The sequence below is a fragment of the Solea solea genome, chromosome 14, assembly GCF_958295425.1.
Source record: "Solea solea chromosome 14, fSolSol10.1, whole genome shotgun sequence".
Lineage (NCBI taxonomy): Eukaryota > Metazoa > Chordata > Actinopteri > Pleuronectiformes > Soleidae > Solea > Solea solea.
In genome coordinates this window covers 2,344,780-2,365,735 of record NC_081147.1, presented here as the reverse complement: position 1 = coordinate 2,365,735, position 20,956 = coordinate 2,344,780, and the positions used below count along the sequence as shown (strand labels likewise).

The window sequence follows — 20,956 nt, the reverse complement described above, 5'->3', positions numbered from 1 at the left end:
ACTTTTTGCTCGACTGTGCAAAAGTTTGGCCACAGACTTATTTACAATAAAAAAAAAAAACAACCCCCAACAATCTGCAAATACAGTATGTGTTCATTCTCGCGTTGATTGATTAGCTTTTCTAAAATGGTGTCAGGTACATTTTTCCTCATGTGCAGATATTTCACACCTCAGCATGTAGAGAGAGAGACGACGACGTGAGTCTCGTGTGATTGCTTGGAGACGCTTCGGCATGTATTTGCATCCGAGTGTTTCTTTTTATCATGAGAGAAATTGCTTTGCACTTGGTGTGAACGTGTGATTGTTCGCTCACCGACAAAAGGTTCCAGCCGCAGAGGCGTAGGGGTTTTGGAAAGTCTCTTTCATATTCTTTAATCTCACGAATGCTTTGAGAGAATTTTCTTTTTTTCAAATTTTCACTTCGGAGTCGAGGATGAAACGAGTGTGTTAAGGTGCTGGAATGTCAATTTTCAAGGCAGTGGTGTAGTGTGGTCTACGGGGTATGAAACCTTAACCATCACAACAAAGTGCCTTACCTTAACCTAACCCTAACCCTAAAACCAGGTCTTAACCCTCAAAAGCACTTTATAGTTGTGGGCTCCTGACAAAATGTCCCCACAAAGATAGGGTTCTATGGGGTTTTTTTGTACCTTACAAAATAAAAAATACAAGTAATGTGATGTACTTTACATCTATGGACCAAAGTGCTTTTCAAAATAAAAGCATTACAGACACACAGCATTAAAAGCACGCGGTATAGAAACCAAAGCATGAAACTACCAAAGAATAAAAGGTGAATTAAAAGACTAACAATAAGATAATGTACTGTGCTGTGTCTGGGTTTGTCAACACAGAAGGTTGCTAGCAAGCTAATGCTATCTACCAAATCTGGCAAACTGTGACACTCGTTGGAGAAAAATAGCATAAAGTTCTGTAAATATTATCAGTATAATATCTGCTAACTTTCAATTAAAAGGTTTTTATGGGTTTTTTTGGATCTTACAAAGATAAAAAAAAAAAGCCCTTTACAACAAAGTGCTTTACAAAATAAAAGCATTACAGACACACAGCATTAAAAAGACGGTGTAAAAACAAAACAAATCATGACGCATGAAACTACAAAAGAATAAAAAGTAAAATAAAAGTAAGATAATGTAAATATTGTGCTGTGTCAGTATATAGAAGGTTGCTAGCAAGCTAATGCTATTTACCGAAGCTGGAAACCATGACGCTTGTAGGAGAAAAATACCATGAACTTCGTAACATCTGTAAATAATTACAGTATAATATCAGCTAACTCGTCTGAAACCTTCAATTTACCAGTGGAAGTAACGTTAGCATCAGGCTAATGCCTTGTAGTTGCAGCAGTGTGTGTTTGTTTTTTCTGCTGAGTCATGGTTCTCTAAAGTGGATGTAGATTCACAAACAGGTTCTCCAAAAGATGTTGCTTACCTCTTTTTAATTACACCTTGATTTTATACTTTTTATGACTCGCGTCACAAAAATAAACACATACTCAACATTTGAGATGCAGCATCTCGCCTACGTCTTTTTCTTCCAAGCGTGACGTTCACTTTATTTTTTGCGTCTCGGTTGAATGTGAAAACATGAAATTAAGTATTTGAATACATAGCTTGACTCGGCTGTGTGTCCTCGCCTGAGTAAACAATAATTATCTGACAAGATAAATGTGAGAGATAGAAGTGTCATCATCATCATGTTTGTGATGGGGCGAGGAAGTTACATGTAAAGAACAGTGTTGATTACGTATAAAAAAAACAACAGTGTGTTTCGTGCCTTTCCCGTAGACTACACCACTGGTACAAGGTCACAATCCTCTCAATTTTGTCATTTATGTTCTGTAACATGTGTAGATTTGGATGTTTTTTGTTTGATTAAGGCCTTTTGACTACAAGTCTGGTTAAAAAGGTTATTTTAAGACATGATGTTGACATTATTCCAGCGTAAAATCCATGAAATTGACACGTCTCCCTGTATTTTTTGTGTCTAGGTTGAATCTGAAAGTATTTGAATACATCGTTAGATAATAAACGATAATTATCTGATGTTTACGGCCATTAATGTGGTGAGACGGGCTTAACTCCAAACGCTAAATGATGAATTTTATTACATTTAACTAGTTTTCTAATGAAACTCACCCACGTTACCGCAAAACCAAATTGCTTGACGGCAATTTCTGCCAAAGAACTGTGAAAATACGTATCGCGTAGGCGACAACGTCCCCTTTTTTCTGCCTAGTGACCACTTGTGAAAGAGAATCCTGTCAAATGTGACGCTAATGTTCTTTAGACTCAACGATTAACTGTGGATTTGGTCTGGAAAAAGGTTATTTTAAGACATGAGTTCAAGTAGAAAACCTGACATTTACGAGGATAAACACGTTCCTCACATTACATCGGTATTGTGTCACAGCTACTGCGCGTTAGTCCTTTTATAGCCTCTCTGACGATGTTAATGTTGCCAGGGTTTTTTTTGTGATCGGATGACTGCTCTGATCATGAAGCAGTCGTTACCGTGGTAATGGAGGAGATATAAATAATACCCTGTGGCACCTGAAAGCTTTCATCACAGCAAATGTTTCAGATAAACAGTGATATCAAACGTCTGGAATCATCTGACTGTGAACGTGCAATTAAAACGCGCACCGTCGTCTGCTGTGAGATATGAGACCTGACGACGATGGAGCGTCCACTCATTTAAAGTTTCACTGCTGATACTTTAAGTGTTGAAGGGGGGAAGTGATTCTTTTGTGCTGATGCAGCTGCACGTGACAGGCCGGGAATTCAGGCCGGGAATTCAGATGGATTTTTGCATAAACATGTCGTCACGGTGCAGAAAAATAGAGCTTTTTTTTGGAGGTAAAAAAAATGTCTTTAACCCCCATAAAAAGTGGAAGTTATCTTGGAAAAAAAGAGGCAGAAGAACTCACTCATTGATCATTTTTTTGGACATTTCTAAAGCCATAAAATCAAAGTAAATCCAGGCAGATGTGGATTAACAGTTTCTTGTTGTGTGTTTCCGTAGCGACAGCATGCCAAAGCGGATGGCTCTGATCTGCTTCCTGTCTCTGGTCATGCTGATGAGCATCCTGGGAAACCTGCTGGTCATGGTGGCCGTGTGCAAGGACAGACAACTCAGGTAAGGACGTCGCTTTGGTCCAATGGTTTATTGTCAATTTTACACTTAGGGGGACCAAAATAGACAGTTTTTGCTCATTTTAATCAAGTTCACACATCAAACACAGTCTGTGTCTTTATGGGATGGCATTAAAGAGCCACATTTCTCCAGTAACAGTCTACACATAAAGGTCTGTAATCTGAATATGACACTTTCACATCTCACCGCGTCACAATCTGGTCTTTTCTTTTCCGAGCACGTGGAGCCAAACACGACGCATGGCTCCGGTCTGGACACGTTCAAGTGCTCTGAGTTACAGCCAACTCAAGTGGACTTGTGTTCTTGTGGTTAGGAGTCCTCATGGAGACCAAAACCTGGTCCTGGATGAGGTAGAACCTCATTTCTGAGGAACTGGTTAAGTTTAGGCCTAAAAGTTTCATTTTAGGGATAAGGTTTTGTTGAAATGAATGGATATCAATGTATTATCTTATATCTCTTACCACAGTGGTTCTAATATATACGTATAATATAATGTGTAAAAAGAAGAGAGGTCATAGAGTCCATGTAGCCCTGTGTTGCTCTGAAGGTCCAGCAACCCCTAAATCTGACCTCTGACCCCTGGTAACATGATCAACCATGGAAGGAAACACCTTTTGTAGTGAGATGTGACCTGCTTGGCGCTCCGTAGCGTGGTTCCAGAACGTTCCACCTCACCAAATCAGGTGGTTCCCCCCCTCTGACACGCCCTCAGGACGTCTCTGATTGTCCTTCAAGTACCACTTGGAGGAAGCTCGCGTACCACTGGGGGTCCACGTGCCACAGTTTGAGAACCAGGGTCTTGCCAAACATCTGCTCGTTGATTCAAAGTGTGTGTAACATGCTTTCTGCGTCCTGGGTGATTTTCCGCGTGCCGTAAATGCAGCGGCCCGGTGTAAAGAGGCTGTTTTGGTTTAGTGACAGACGGACGGAAAACACTCACAGACACTTACTCGAGCTATTTTTATATTCTAGCCCAGACTGTGAGGAACAGGCCGACACACTGACTGACTTACCTGGAGAGATTGGCTGCCGCGTGTCAATGAAAATAAGTGATGACCAAAGCGCATCGGTGCGTGACGCGGCGCGGCGTCTACCTGTCAGGGTTTATTTTCTAATTCGACAGCCTGACGGACGGACTGATGAAGTGGCCGCGGTCAGACTGACTCTCTGCCATCTTTGTCTCCTTCTCTCTCTGAGTTGATAATACATTGAGCATCATTCACACAGCAGCTGTGACTTTGTGTCTCGGTTCAGTTTCACCCACATCAGACCAGACCAGACCAGACCAGAGAGTAGTAGAATTGTGTATTTTTCCATTAACTTAAAAATATTCAATTATTTAAAATGTACAGGTCTGGTTTTTATCGTATTCTTTGTGTCACGGCTTCTTTTAATAGTAGCCAGAGGTGGAAACCAGGGCAGCTTATTTAAATTTAAAAACTAAATTGCCTGCCTTTTAACCATTCATTCATTTATTCATTCATTCATTATCTATGGGTTACCCTGTGAGGAACATGGGAAGGAGCTGGAGTCAATTCCAGTGCGACTCACTTGAATAGACATGTTTTTCCTCTCATTTATTTTTCTTTCTTTAATAATATTCTGCAAACGTGTCAATATTTGCTTCAGCACACACGATTCAGCTGCTATTCGGGATTCTTTCCAACTTCAAACTTGACATAGTTTGGATAAATGTGACAGATATATCACTAAATGAGCCACTTACATCATTATTTCATTATTTCTATTCATGTATGATGTAAAGATTGAAAAAAATAACACTAAAACAGACCCTTTGTTGTGTGACCATTCAGAAATACACAAATGTTGAAGAGGTAGTAGTTCCCAGTAAATAAACACATCATTTATGTGTCATTGTTCTTTTACAGTATTTTTTCTTCATTAATTTAAAGTAATCGCTCTACATTATATAAAAAAACTGATTTGCTGAAGATATTCATGTTATTTAAATGCATAAATGCACAAACATATCCTTAAATATTGAAATACAGTTTCTCTGGGGAAGTTTTGTTTTGACTAAAACTTCCATAAAGGCATAAAGATTATTATATCTGCTCCATTAATCTTCATCTGCATCTGAAACACTTATTCCTGATTGTTGTTTTTGTAAATAATCTCAGTTTTTTTCTCGTTCTGCCTCTAAAAGAGCGACTGACGTGTTGCCGCTTTTCTCTCTCTTCAGGAAAATCAAGACCAACTACTTCATCGTGTCCCTGGCGTTTGCCGACCTGCTCGTGTCGGTGCTGGTGATGCCGTTCGGCGCCATCGAGCTCGTGCACCAGCACTGGATCTACGGCGAGACGTTCTGTCTGGTCCGGACGTCGCTGGACGTCCTGCTGACCACGGCGTCCATACTGCACCTGTGCTGCATCGCCCTGGACAGGTAGGAACATGAACGTGTCCATGTTTTTGTTTGGTTATATTTAATTCCTCTGTTAAGGAGGTTGTATTTTTGGTGCTGTCTCCATTTATGCAAAAACCACTGCACTGATGTTCTTAAAAACAAGAGGAGGGTTAGGAACGTCCTAAAGGAGAGCTCATTCATTTTTCATTAACTTTCCTTCAGTGTTTGGTTTCGTCTGACCCATTTTTACAAAGCGTGAATGTCGTGTTTTCATCGTCCTCCTGCCACACGAACAGTGTTGCCAACTCCTCACTCAGTAAAGAAGCTACTAAAAGTCGCTAAATGACGTCATCGCCTAATTTGCATAATTGGCCAAGTGTATGTAATTTTAATGGATGCTGTAGGAGAGAGAGGAATAAACAAAAATAACTTCTTCTAAGTCCAGATTCTTCTCCTTTATCTGGGCTTGTGACCAGCAAAAGTGCAGTCATTTATTTTACACATTACTAATGCGTGGCCACAAGTTACGTATCCCGTTATTGCACATTACTAATGCGTGGCCGCAAGTTACGTATCCCGTTACCGCACATTACTAATGCGTGGTCGCAAGTTACGTATCCTGTTACTGCACATTACTAATGCGTGGCCACAAGTTACGTATCCTGTTACTGCACATTACTAATGCGTGGCCACAAGTTACGTATCCTGTTACTGCACATTACTAATGCGTGGCCACAAGTTACATATCCTGTTACTGCACATTACTAATGCACGGCCACAAGTTACGTATCCCGGTACCGCACATTACTAAAATGTGGCCACAAGTTACGTATCCCGCTAACTTGCATTACTAAAGTGTGGCCACAAGTTACGTATCTCGTTACCACACATTACTATTGTGTAGCCACAAGTTACGTATCCCGTTACCACACATTACTAATGCGTGGCCACAAGTTACGTATCCCGTTACCGCACATTACTAATGCGTGGCCACAAGTTACGTATCCTGTTACTGCACATTACTAATGCGTGGCCACAAGTTACATATCCCGTTAACGCACATTACTAATGAGTGGCCACAAGTTACATATCCTGTTACTGCACAATACTAATGCACGGCCACAAGTTACGTATCCCGGTACCGCACATTACTAAAGAGTGGCCACAAGTTATGTATCCCGTCCACAAATTGCATTACATGTTAAAGTGGAGTTACAACTAACTACGTATTTTGTTTCTTTGTGTTACTAATGCATGGCCACAAGTCATGTATCTGTCACCGCACAGTATTAGTGCATGTCTGTGAGTTGCATGTCCCATTCCCGTGTGTTACTAATGCGTGGCCATGCATTTTAATAAACTCCTGAAGCCACAGATACAAGAGAACTTTTTTTTACCAAATTAATTAAAGGATCTAAAGATGCAGAGCTCAGCATCACAGAATTACATGTCAGGGGAGCTTTACTCTCTTTTGTACATACATCCACCTCCACGCGCTGCAACAACACGACTTCCATTAGCAGTTCATAGTGAGGCGCTCACCCTTCATTACTCCCAATCCTCCCACCTCGTCCTTTATCTGCCACACACTCCGTCATCCTCTTACCATTCACTTTAATTGCCTGTTCCTTTTGTTGTTGCTCGTGTCAAGAACACGTCTGCTGCTGATGTCGGTGTCTTTTTCCTGCTTAGTTGCTTGTTGCTTGTAATTATAGTGATGAGAAGAAAATTAAGCAAGTTCAAGCAAGCGCCATGTTATTGTCTGGGAGCCGACAGCAGGCAGGCTGCTCTCTCCCATCACCATTACAGCATGGAATCACTGGCACCTGAGGCTGTAACGATTATTTCCATAATCAATCAGTCAGTTGATTATTATCTTGATGAATCAAATACTTGTTTGGTCCATAAAATGTCAGAAAAACAGACAATACTAACATCTAAGAAAGCATTGCAGGTAACGTCATCATGACAAGTTTAACCCAAAACTTTGTCTATTCCATATTAATATTTTAGCCCCAAACGATTCAAACTCCAGTTTAAAATTTTGAACACAAACTCACAACAAGAGGAACAAAGGAACCAAAGATTAAAACAGGTCTTGGCAGAGTGAACACTGGATTTGTTGGTATAATCCTGCGTCATTTACATTTCACATGGAGCCATAACTTCTCCTCTGCCACACTGAGATAAATCCTGTCACAGTCACACACACACACACACACAAAGACGAAGCAGAGGCTCTCGTTTATTATAGATGGTGTGTCCACATTGATCCATAAAGCGGCCGCCGTCTTATTTTTCAGTTTCTGTGAGTGTGTTTGTGGCCAGTTAGAGAGAAAAGTTTGTAATTTTAAGATTTTGCATATTTTGCATGATGAATAATTCTTCCACGTGAACTATAAACCGTTCTATTTCCAAATAAACACTTTAGATTGGAAATTCTGTCAACTATTGTAACAAATTTCATTTTTGGGATATCATTTTGATTTAAACGGATGCTTTTTTCCCCAAAAAGTTGAATTTTTTCACTTACCTGACCAGACTAGATGTTTACCTCTGCTGTACAGGATAAAACAATCCATTTCCAGGTCAACAGTTGCAAGAAACCTGTAAAAATACAGTATGTCTACTGGATTCTCCTAATCATGCTTGTCCCATGTTGTTTGACCTCGCCATTAGACAGAACTTTATCTTAGTACAGGTACAAGCTGTGTAAAGAAATTACAAAATACATTTACATTTAAGCATTTAGCAGACGCTTTTATCCAAAGCAACTTACAAGAGAGAAATAAGCTACAAAGAAGAAGTCTTGGAAAGAACTCCACTAGTGCTAGGACTGAAGATGGTCTTGGAAGATCTTGGTCTTCAAGAACTTCTTAAAGATCGACAGGGACGCTCCCTGAAGGGAGCAGACCCATGAAGGGTCTCAATACCTGCAAGTAGACATGTTTTTAACATGTTCACGAAGATCTTTGTTGGACTGAACGCTGGATTGTGATTGCCAAATTCATTAGAACTAAATAAGGTAGTCTAGTTTCTGCAACCACTTCCTTCTGGTGGCAGCTTCTGGTCATCGTAACTTATGCTCACCTGTCTTTTCCCCCTTGAAACATCAGCATCAGCCTCCACAGATCAGAGACAGGAAAAAATACCATATGTTGGGAAAGAGGAAAAAAAGCTGTTCAGTTGCCTCTCAGGCAGAAGCTCCAGGCTGGTCAGCTGTTCTGGTTCATGCTGGGGCCACAGTTTGGACGCAGACCTGAGAGGCAGCTCCTGCCCCCAGGCTCCACTCACGTCTACGACACAGTAATTATCAGAGTCATTGAGCAGCTGCTCCATAACAACACACGTTCAAGTCTCCTTTGGTGAGGAAACCTTGACCGTTCCGTTTGGACAGCAGCGTCCATTTCAAGGTGCAAATAGGTTTGTGCCAGAAGAATTTCCTCAGGACTTTAAACCTTTAACCCACGACAAAGAACAGGCTGTTCCGATAGATGTTTGAGTTTATTTTCATTGCGAGGACATTCTTCTCCATTAGCTGTGCATGTCGTAAACACGGCGGGAATCACAGAGGAGAGACGCGCGGAAGTCCTCGGCGGTAAATGAAACGACGACAACACAGAGTCGCTGTGTGTACGTGAAGAATCGCCCGCAACGAGGGGCAGAAAGACAAAAAATGAAACATTCAAAAGGGGAAAAACAAGAGAGAGTAGGAATCCAAGCACAAGCACAAAGAGAGACTAAATGACAAACTGAACAAATAAGAAGAAAATATTTACTTGGTTGTATAAAGACACTGTGAGGAACTTAACGACAGCTAAGTCCTCGTTTTACGGCCACTTCCGTTGCTAAAGAGCATGTTTATATCCATGCTGTTTACTTTCTGCTCTAAGTGTTTCTTGGGTTTCACTGCTAAAGAAGAAAACTCCTTAATGAATGTTGCCTGAAAAGACACAAAACCACAGCAACATGCATATACATAGATTCATTCTTCAGAAATGGCACCACCAAGCATTTTTTAGGGGAAAATGTTCCATAGTTTAAATCCAATAATAGAAAGTCATGCCCATTTGTTGTCCTTTTTGACCATTTGTATGGGCTTTAATTCATTTCTGAAATCTTATTTGCTCTCTGTGAGTCACTTTTTATGAGCTTTTAACATTATTTGCATTATTTTATAGTCATCAAATCATCAAGCTTGGAAAATACGGGGTTTTATAAACCATGGATTTGCATAAACAGCCTTAAATAATGATGTATTTTGCTAATTTCTGTTCTATGAGCGACTGATTCTGTGTTGTTTCCTGATATGAACACAACATCAATCACAACTTGAACTTCAAGTCGTGTTTTCTTTTTTTTTTCATACGTGGCTGCTGCACTGTTATTGAATTCTGATAAAAATCTTCCCACCATGAAAAGAATCATTGAAGATAGTTTTTTTGGCCTCTGCAGCAGAGCTGAAGAGTTGAAACATAAAGTACATAAAGAGAAAGTTTCAAAAGAACGCCAACGTTTCTTCACTCAACTTTAAAGATGCCTTCATGTTAATGCTTGACCTTTACTTGGAGGGAAAGGTTTTCAAACAAAGAATCCACTTTGTACTTTACCTGAGCATAAATGTATGTTTGGAGCATCAGAGTCCAGTTAAACAGTTCATAGATGGATGTTTTTGGCAGATCGTCTCCTCTTTGGTTCGGGCAGAGCTCCAGCCTCCAAACAGCTTTTGGCATTTTAGTTTTTTTATTGGCTGATGATGAGCTTTGGTTCAGTGGGGCAGAGAAAAAGAAGCCAGAGAGACCTCGATCGCCTCTGCTGCTGTTTGTGCCTCAATCATAAAAATATGCATAGAAACCAAAATGTGTTTACATTTAATTAAACAAGTTAAGGGTGGATGTTGATGTCATTGTTAATTAGTTTTCAGAATAAAACGGAGTCAAATGGCACTTTTCCATTATACAGTTCTATCTCTACTCTTTGGTATCAGTCATTTTCCATTACTTGAGAGTCGGGATGTCCCGATACCACTTTTTTGAGTCTGATACGATACCAATATCAAAAACTGGAGTGTCTAGCAATTCCGATACAATTTCATGTGGCCCCATTGTGAACTATTTATCGTTACATAACAAAACAAAAACATTTTCAATGTCTTTTCCTCGAAAAACCTTTTTATATAATGGAAAAGCACCAAGAGTTTCTGTCACTGACGTTGTCTTTTGTTCTAGCGTTTGGCTAACTCTCTGTTGTTAGCTTACCTCGCCCTCCTCACTGCGCCTTCCTCACGACCGTGTTTGTTTTTGATTGTTTCTACATTTTTCTGTCGGGAATCCAACAGAGAGAGAGAAAACTGACAAAAATCACGCCGCCATTTTGTTTCCTTCCAGTCATGTCCTCTGTCTTAGGCTAGGCTAACGTCATCAGTTAGCTCTGCCGGAGTTCTATCATCTTTTACACATATTTTAACAATATTTCACTGAAAAGAAGAAGAAGAACGTAAACACAGATGAAAAGTGTTTTATTTAGAGGGAGAAACCAAGCAGCAAACGATATTTGTACGACTTGCTGCGTCATTGAAGTCGTCTTTGTTCTTCACTGCAGTCAAACACTGTCACTGAATCTGTTCTGGAGAAAACTACAAATGACACCACAACAGGTTGTGGACATAAAAAAAGATTGGTCACATTAGTGGTGGTGGCAGCCATTTTATTTTATCTCCACAACGGTTGTAATTAGTATTTTTTATTGAAGTTGGCTTTAGCGTCAGCCAGAGAGTTCCGTTAGCCTAAAAATGTTCCTGCACACACACACACACACACACACACACACACACACACACACACACTGCACTGAGTTAATTTTAGTTTTTTTGGAACCACAACAGGACATGGGCAAAAAAAACATGTCGTAAAAATGTGTTAAGCAAACAAACGTGGTCGTATTTATAGGTAGTGGCAGCCATTTTGTTTGTATTTGTTGGCTTTGTCTTCAGCCAGAGATTTTGCCAAAAATATTTTTTGTTTTGTTTTTTACACTCATTCAGTGCTTAATTAATTCGTTTTTTTTTAACAAATGAAGTTTTGATCCCACATTTGGATTATACACACCAACTTTTGCTGTTGTTAAACTGCTTGTGTTGAGAATAAACGATGTGATATTATCAGAATGCAACGCGTCAGCCTCTACAGCATCAATCTGAGCCCACGTCAGCGACGAGGACAGTTTGTGTCGTGCGTCTCTCTCTCGTCTTTTTCTGCGCAGAACAATAATGGAAGTGGAGGCCACCGTGAGTGCCGCTGACTCGTCCACACATTTTTACCTCCATTGTTATTGTTCCTCTACAATCAGTCTAATGTGCGTCACTTCATGTTTCCCGAAGATTGGTTGAGTCATCGGAGTTTGAGGATCATAGTTGTTAAAATCACACAGTATGAAAACAACACAGTGAGAAAACTTCACTTCAGAAAAGATTTAAGACTCTTAAAAACAAGGAGAAACACTTTAGAGTGACATTATTCGAATAGAACTGTAAGTCATATTTAGAGAAGACAAATTACAACTGTGTGGAATAAAGGAGGATGGATCGATGGTGTCTTGCTACAGGCTACGTGTAAGTGCAGTGCCAAGTTGTTTGGATACGATATCGGTAAATATGTCGGTAAAAGAAGCACACATTGGCTTTTGCTGCTCTACTGTAGCCACACCCCCTCTCACTCACACAGCACTGTGAGTACAAACATGTAGTTAAATTTTCCATACTTATTGTATGCCATTATGTCACTGTCAGTATTCGCTTTCTACCAAACGCAAATAAAAATGCTGGTAATAGTAACAATGAGCACTCAAACACACCAACAATGACTAAAAACACAGATTTTGCACTAGATTGGTAAAAAATGTAATTACATTTAAAAATGTTGGCGTTTTCCTCATCTGTGTCTGACCTTCACGTAACGTTCTCCACCTTCACATCACAAACCTGCTTCTCTGAGCTGGACCAAAGTCACATTTCTCTCCAAACAAAGGGAAATTTAAACAAAAAAAGCAAAGAGGAAAAGAAACATCTGTTGCCTCTGCTGACTTCCTGTTGCAACAGCGTGGCTGACAGGAAACACAAGCCTCTGTACGTGAAGCGAGGAAGCAAAAAAACGAGGAAAAAGACGAGGAAGCTGAGAAGAAAATAAGTGTACAGCTGCGGAATAAAAGCTCCTCATTCATCCAGCGCGAGCTGAAGGATGCTGAGACGAGCTGAATGGAAATGAATCAAAACTAAAAATAACAGAACTGCCACGAGTAGGAGGAGGAGGAGGAGGAGGATGCTCCGGCACAAAGGCATTCACTGAGGAGAGGCTAATGTTCACCGAGGAGAGTCACAGGAGAAAAAAACACAAAAGCTGAGACAAAATCTGCAGGAAGACAAATTAGAAGATAAAGAGGCTCGCAAAGAAAAAGAAAAGTGACTTATTTCTATTGTTCTGTTCAAACTAGAATAACTAGGACTGCACGCGCTCATGATAGGGCCGCAACTCAACTGTGAGAAATTTCACGTGCTTCTGTTTAAGTTAAAGCTTTCAAAAAGTGGAACTTTAAAGTTGTTTTCCTGCCATTTTAACGCCAACTTTGTCAGAGCGCTGAGGCCACGCCTTTTGACGTGGAGAAAACCCTCTGATAACTTTCTACTCAGTAACTTGTCTAGAACATATGGACCGAGTTTGACGCGGCTAGCTCAAACGTGCTAGGACGAGTTCGTTCAAATGCGTAGACTAGCCATTTTGGTTTTTCTAAAATGGCCGCCTTCTGGGTGGGCGGAGCTAATGGAAGTACATTAGAAATTAGTTTGGAATCATGAGAGCAACGAGTGGACCAAGTTTGGTTAAAATTGGAACAACTGTGTGCGACTTAGACGGCGAAAAATAATTTAAATTTAGCATTTAACGCAGTTTTGGCAACACATTATTCTTTACCTGTTACCAAACAAGTATTTTTCATTTTTCTTAGAAATCTTTTGTTTTTTTAAGTGTATCACAATTAAGTTAGTTGTCATGACTAACTGATGAATGATTGTATAAATGTGAGCCCGTGATTTGTGATCAGGAGCAGGCGAGAACATAGATTTCCTTCTGTTGTTGTGTTGATGTGATTATAATGAGAGCTGGGATTTGCTCCCCTCCAGGACGACGCTGATTAATGTGGACGCGCTGCTGTGTTTTAAACTCACCCTGGACAAAGTCACAGAGGTCTAAAGAGGGGGAAACTGATGCAGCCACACTATATCTGTCCATCCATTTTTCTACCACTTTATCCAATATTGTTTATTTCTGTTTATTTTTAAATCTTAGGAATCACTGATATAACATTTTTCTGTCACACAAACTGCCGTGTGTGTGTGTGTGTGTGTGTCTGTGTCACTCTGCATTCACAAACATCCACACCGTAAGAATCCGTCTGTAACCTTTCAACGCGCGACTATTTCAGGAAACCAAATAGAAAACAGTGACTTGACCTTTTTTTTTTTTCTTTTGAATTCCACACACACACACACACACACACACACACACACACATACACACACAGAGTGAAATGTCACATGTAGGTAATGAGGTGGGATCACAGTTAAACTCCCACAGTGGCTGACGAGGACTGTGTTAAAGCTGCAGTACGTCATTTTTTTGGGGGGGGGGTTGATTTGTGTTGTTATTCTGCGTCGGTCTGGTTTTCATGAACAGAAACAATGAACTTCACGACTGCATTGTTTTCTGCGTAGTTTTAATCTGACACTGAGGGAGCGTTGGCGTGCATACAGCAGCAGAGCAGAGGTGACTTCTGAGGCTTTTCATGGATGCTTCATCTGAAAGTGAATAATGTCTTATTCCAGAATAAGGTGAATGGTTGGATTATACAGTAAAATACAGATTATTATATATACAGATTTATCTTAACCTTACCTTAAACATCACGATTGAAAGTCAAACCCTTAACTTAAACCCAGTTCTAACCCTAGAACCAGGTCTTAACCCCAAAAAAGTCATTTTAAGGGGGACAGAATGTGAGGACCAGACAAAGCAGAGAATTTGTTGTTATAACAATCTGTGATTTCACCTCTCTCTCCCTCCCTCTCTCTCCCTCTCTCTGTCTCCTCTCTCTCTGTCTCTCTTTCATCCTGCCCCAGTTTTCTCTCTTTGCTTTTCCTCTCATCTTTTTTCCCTCCACCTCTTTTCTCCTTTGTCCCATTTTCTCGTCTTTTTCATTCCCTCTGTGTCTTCTCCCTCTCTCTCTCTCTCTAATCCTCCTTTCCTTTCCTTCCTTGTCTCCTTCCCTCTCTCACTCATTCACAGTGTGTCTCTATCTTTTCCAGTCGTTCCATTCATAACATTTAGCGCCATCAAACGTATCTGGACTGTGATCTGACTGTGATCTGAGAACTGGACTGTGATCTGATCTCACACACACACACACAAACACACACAAACAGGTGACAAACAGAAAGTATATATAATAATATAATATAATAACAGGAAAGAGTTGTTTTATTATGAAGCTAAATCTCACTTGGTTTGTTAACAACACACAAAGCTTATTTTATAAAAAATGTTGTGTTATTTGTATTTGGATCATATTTATTTATAAGTAATATTCTCTTGGTAATAACATAGTAATAGTGGGTTAACAAAGAGATAATAAACATGTTATTTTCCAAAGATAATAGTGTGGTTAGGCTTCTATTAGTGTCATAAAAAGTGATCGTTTACCGTGTTATCATGTTGAAATAGAAATAGAACTCATTAAAAACCCAACTAAAATAACAAAGAGATTGGAAATTGATAAATAAATGAATATTGCACGTAGCTACTTATTGTCAGTTTGGTTTTTATTGTTATTACTTAGTAATTACTACATGAATTAGCTGCTAATACCATAATATTGCTTCCATATTCCTTAAAAAATACGTATAGTACAACCATACAATTATCATATTGTTAGTGTTCTATATAGTGACAAACATGAGTGTCAATGTGCTTTATTGTGTAAGAATTAAGACAAAATGTCTTTAACAAAGCAGTTTATAGGTTTTTCAACAAAACTCATGGAGAAAACAGAGCAGAATTGATGCCGATACTCTTTATTCTCTGCTGTGAGGTCACAAAGGTCGCCTCCGTGTGACAGTCAATTGTCTGACTAGTAAGACAAAGGGGCGGGGGGGGGGGTTCTGTGCTGTCCGTCGCTGACAAACTGAATCACAGAAGCCAAGGCCAAGTGACGATTTACTGACGGACAGGAAATGAGGCTGTCGATTGTTTGACTTCTGCAGACGGTCCGTGATGAAGGACTGACAATTTAAAAAAGGAAGAAGAAGGAGAAGAAGAGGAGGGCAAGAGGTTAAAGGGGAACACGAGAAAATGACAAACTAGAACGGGTGAAAGACTGAAGGACAAACGTTTGTCTTTGGCCAAAGAAATTTAAAATTGAAATTAATAACAGAAACAAAAGACATCATTTATTAAATGAGGTTTTCATGAATTAAAAAATCACAGAACAGATAGTGAGAACGTCTCAACTCTTACTCTGATCAAGTTTTACTTGTGGAAAATGTCTTTAATGAATGAGAATCTTCTTTCATAAAAAGAATATGGCCTGTGTTTTAGCTGAATTAGCTTGTAGCTAAATGTGGTACACAGCATCTTTTTTTCTTTGCTGAAGTTGACATATTTTGTTCACGGTCCCTAACACAAATAAATGTGATAAACTAATTAAAGCAAAGTAAAACAATGATGTTTTTCTACTGTAAAGTTGAAAGAAGTCACATTTTAGCAACAAAACAGTCCTAATTTTAGTTGTTGTTTTTTAATATGTACTGCTAAAGGAATAAAGTATAAACACCAGTATTATCTGACACCTTTTTTAGTTTTCTTAGCATTAAGAAGAAGCTTTAAGTCCCACAGTGAGGTCTACAGCTGATCATAAAGAGGTCGTCTGAGAACATCAGGGTGTCGTCTGCGTAGCGGTGCACCTCAGATGTTATTAAGTGCAGATTGACTGGGACCTTCAGCAATCTGCAGTTTTGCGTCTGTCAACCTTTAGAATCTACTTTTGCTGTCTGAATTTCCTCCATATATAACTTTGTATTCCAGGCTTCTTGACTCTTATATCCTCTTTCTCCCCTCGCCTCTCCTCAGGTACTACGCCATCTGCTGCCAGCCGCTGGTTTACCGCAACAAGATGACGCCAATGCGAGTGGCTCTGATGATCGGAGGCTGCTGGGTCATTCCCACCTTCATCTCCTTCCTGCCCATCATGCAGGGCTGGAACAGCATTGGCATTGACCACCTGGTGAGTGAAATTCATGTGTACACCAGGTTAAAGTGTTCATAAACAAGCGTGGGCGGGTGTTGTATGTAAATGAAGTCAAATACACAGTAACTGTAGACCCACTTTCACTTTCAGAACTGCTGTAATTTGTTCCTTTGCGATAAATTCAACGAGGTCCTGGAAACATTCCTTGGAGCATTTTTGGTTGTTGTCAGGAAGCCTCTGTGAAGATGTGAAAGTTTTTATTTGTCAGCACATTGTGAATCCACAGAGATCAGGAGGAAGATATTTTTTTGGCAGAATCTGACACACAGAATATATCCGACCCTTTAAAATACCCCCAGGTCTTGGAAACAGCCAGAGTGGACATAATTCCAGACCTGCAGTGTTTGTCACGTCTTTATGGCAGTTGTTTCCACGCTGCCAGCTCTCAGGACCTTTGGTGATCTGGTAAAATGTTCTTCTGCGTTACAGGTTTCTTGTGAGAAATAGAGAAAGGTGGGATGATACAAAACTACTAAAACTTGACTCGAGGCTTGCGAGAGTCTGAAAAATGTCTGGAAAACCCTTTTTACCATATGGTAAAGAAACAATGTGTCCATCCTGAATGTGAAGAACAAAGCGGAGAAGACAGGTGGACAGGTGTGTTTGGACAAAGACAGATGACTGCATTAGGAGGAAGCTCAGAGATTCCCGAGCCGTGGCTAACCTGGCTCACCTCGTCCAGCCTTTATCTGTATGCCAGAGGAAGTTTTGTTGCGAGCAGGCTGTCATCATCGTGACAGGTCGGCTCATTTTTGGCAGCATTGGTAGGAAAGCACACACATCATCCCCTCCCTCTCATCCTAACACACACACACATGTGCGCGCGAACATAAGTTGACAGCACAACCGCGGTCTAAAGTTAGCGCCGCGTGTCTCTGTGTGTCTCTGTGTGTCTCTGTGTGTCTCTCTGTGGGTCTAATTAGAGCTGTTGAATATTCTGAGTAGCCAGTCGACTCTGGCACAAACCACAGCTCCGAAGCTCCACAACTCCACAACCACAGCTCAGGTGCCAGCAGAGATACACAAACGCCTCGCTGTACATCCAGCTCCCTTCAGTCTTTGGATCTCCTCGTGGATCACATGGCTCTGATCTTCTGTATTTTTACACTTTCATTGTCACTTTCACTAAAGTAAAGCCGTCTACGTACTTCTGACATCGGCTGAGAGTTGCCCAGGTGTCCTCGCACACATTCACACACAGTCGTGGATCAGTTCCTACCGGAATGAGCTTGCCTGCTTCGATTTTGAGGCGCCTCAGTTGAAAGACGGCTCTGTAAGACAGGTGGTCACGGTTTTGAGACCAAAGATGTGCCAGAAGTTTAGGAGGAACATCTCTCAGTGTGACTGCTGCTACGACCTACGTCTACTGACGAACCAATAGAAATACAGCGTGAAATGTTAGGTCAGCTGGTCGACTCTAAATGGTCAGAGAGTGTTGTTACTGGAAGAGTCGTGAGCGCGATGTCCGACACAAGAATCAAAGCGAACACTCTGAACTGTAGATCAGTTAAGAAAATTAGTCTGACTCTGTCAGACGGAGTCTGTACTCTGGTCACTCAGGAAGTCCTGAACGATTCTGATTCTGAGACTGATTCTAATGATTCACTGCTTTACAAGTCACTTGTTTGTGTGTTTGTGTCGCGTAGAAAAACCATGTTGCTGCAGTTTCACGCAGCCATTGCTATGACGACCCCGCCCATGTTGAGGAGGAGCTATGAAGTCGTGGAAAACAACTCGACTGGTACCAAAGCTGAGCCAAGTCGTGCTAGACACCAATTTCTTTTTCAAATCAGATAACTTTTGACAGAGATATATCCTTTTTGTTTTTTTTTACAGTTTTCGCTTTATAAGAGAGTGGGATTCCTTTTTAGATCCTCACATCGTCAGTGAGTAGATTCTTACCAAAATTGAATGGGAACCTACTTGGTTGATCACCTACCAATCACAAAAACTGTGAACACATATTAGCACGTTTTCCCTGTGTTGTTCTATATTTAAATACTCTGGAAGAACCTCGGAGAGAGAGTTAACACTTTAAATATGTCAGCCCATTCATGAAAACAGCTTCACTTTAACACACCGGGGAGCTTCGCCCTCATGCAGGAATATGAATTGATCGCTGTGTTCATTCATCGCGTCGCCTCGAGCCGCGGGTTTCCCGCAGAGATGAGATGATAGTGCAGGAGAAAAAAGTGGGATGGGACTTGACGGTGATAAATGTTGACGTGCGGAGCCTCGCTCTCCCTCAGGGAGAGAGCGTGGGATTTTTTAAGTGGCTTGTTTTCAAAGTCTGGAGGCATTTTTTTTTTTATGGCATAGCTTTGGGCACAGTTTTTCAGAGGTCTAACATCTGGTTACTTAGGGACAGTCTTCAAACTGAATGAGGATGATATTGGACAAAGCAAAATGTGAATTCCATTACGAACAATAATAAAAGTCATATAAATACCACTCAAAGCACTGTAAAAATGGTATTGGTTGATAATCAAGGTTTAAAATGTTTTTTGAGTGGAAATGTGTTTAATCAACATTGACTCCAAAGTAACCAACCTGTCAAACTGTAGCGTCCCACTTTTTTGCATCCTTCTGTTGGAGAACCTACCACCATCGTCCAACACTTAAAGGGTGGAGCTAGAAACAGTGCAGTCCACTGATAGGTCGACAGAGAATTGTCATCATGAAACATGCCATTTTTTAAAATTAACTGAATATTATAATAGAGAGAGAATTCAAGGCCAGTTTTCCAAACTTTTTTATTTGTGAAGATGACAAACTATCAGGACACAAATATCAACATAAATTGTGGTAAGAGCAAATGTTGTCATAATTTACAGCCATATCTGTAACACCTAACATCAGCTTGAATTGGTAAATCATTTTTATATATACATACAGTATACATGTACATACAAAGTTTGTGAAAATTCAGCAAATTTCTTTGGGCACCCAAACAAATCCCCCGTGACCAATCTGTGGGTCCTGACCCAGTCTTTGGGAACCACTTCTAGCATTCTCCACCTGCACCTACTTTGAATCCCCTCTTGGCCCACCTTGAAAAAAGATCAGTGATGTCATGTTGGTTAGGATGTAGGATGTTGACCGACATGAACATGGCTTCACTGCTTGTGGTCGCCGGCTCCCATTGGGGTAAGGGAGGCGAGTGTCAGCGGTGAGGTTTTACAACAGTGAGGATAAAGAGGTAGACGATGGTTGAATGTTTATTGTCGTACAATATGAACTCCCAAACTGTAGGGGGAGCCCTGTCAAGGAAAAGGCCAAAAAAGCGACCAAAAGTTCTGTTTTAACGGGAACCGTGTTCCATGTAGCAATCTTTTAAACTTGATTATTGGGTGTCCACCACCTCACGTTTCTCTCCGGTCTCTTTTACCAGATTGAGCAGCGGCGCCACAGTGAGGGCAGCAACTCCACGTCCTGTGTCTTCATGGTCAACAAGCCATATGCCCTCACCTGCTCCGTGGTGGCCTTCTACATCCCGCTGGTCCTCATGGTGCTGGCCTACCAGAGGATCTACATCACGGCACGGGCGCACGCTCTGCAGATAAGCATGCTGCAGCGGGCGGGAGGGGCGGGGACCAGCGCGCCGGGCGCCTCCGGTGCAAACGCCGGTGTCGACTCCGCCGACCACCAACGCAACCACCGGATGCGGACTGAAACAAAGGCGGCAAAGACCCTGTGCATCATCATGGGCTGCTTCTGCCTCTGCTGGGCGCCGTTCTTTGTCACCAACGTCGTGGACCCATTTATAGACTACACGGTGCCGGACAAACTGTGGGCCGCCTGCCTCTGGCTGGGCTACATCAACTCCATGCTCAACCCCATCCTCTACGCCTTTCTCAACAAGTCCTTCCGCCGTGCCTTCCTCATCATCCTGTGCTGCGGGAGGAAGAGGTACCGCAGGCCGTCCATCCTGGGGGCCGGCGCTCCCTGCACAGCCACACAGATCAACGGGTCCACACATGTACTCAAGTAAGTTATTTCAGTCATTTCACAAGTCTGGTTGTTAAACATGAAGCATGTTTACTTGTAGAAAAGAATAGTGTC

The 20,956-nt window shown here is 41.1% G+C and overlaps 1 protein-coding gene across 2 annotated transcripts in view; it reads left to right on the top strand.

Moving 5' to 3' along the window:
• Positions 1 to 20,956, top strand: part of htr4 (5-hydroxytryptamine receptor 4) — an 85,452-nt gene that overhangs the window by 26,230 nt on the left and 38,266 nt on the right. For both annotated transcript variants that reach the window (XM_058649091.1, XM_058649092.1), the window contains exons 2-5: positions 3,046 to 3,159; positions 5,381 to 5,581; positions 16,717 to 16,870; positions 20,286 to 20,881. In XM_058649091.1, coding sequence (XP_058505074.1) covers positions 3,046 to 3,159; positions 5,381 to 5,581; positions 16,717 to 16,870; positions 20,286 to 20,881 — 1,065 coding nt within the window. The remainder of the gene's footprint in view (positions 1 to 3,045; positions 3,160 to 5,380; positions 5,582 to 16,716; positions 16,871 to 20,285; positions 20,882 to 20,956) is intronic.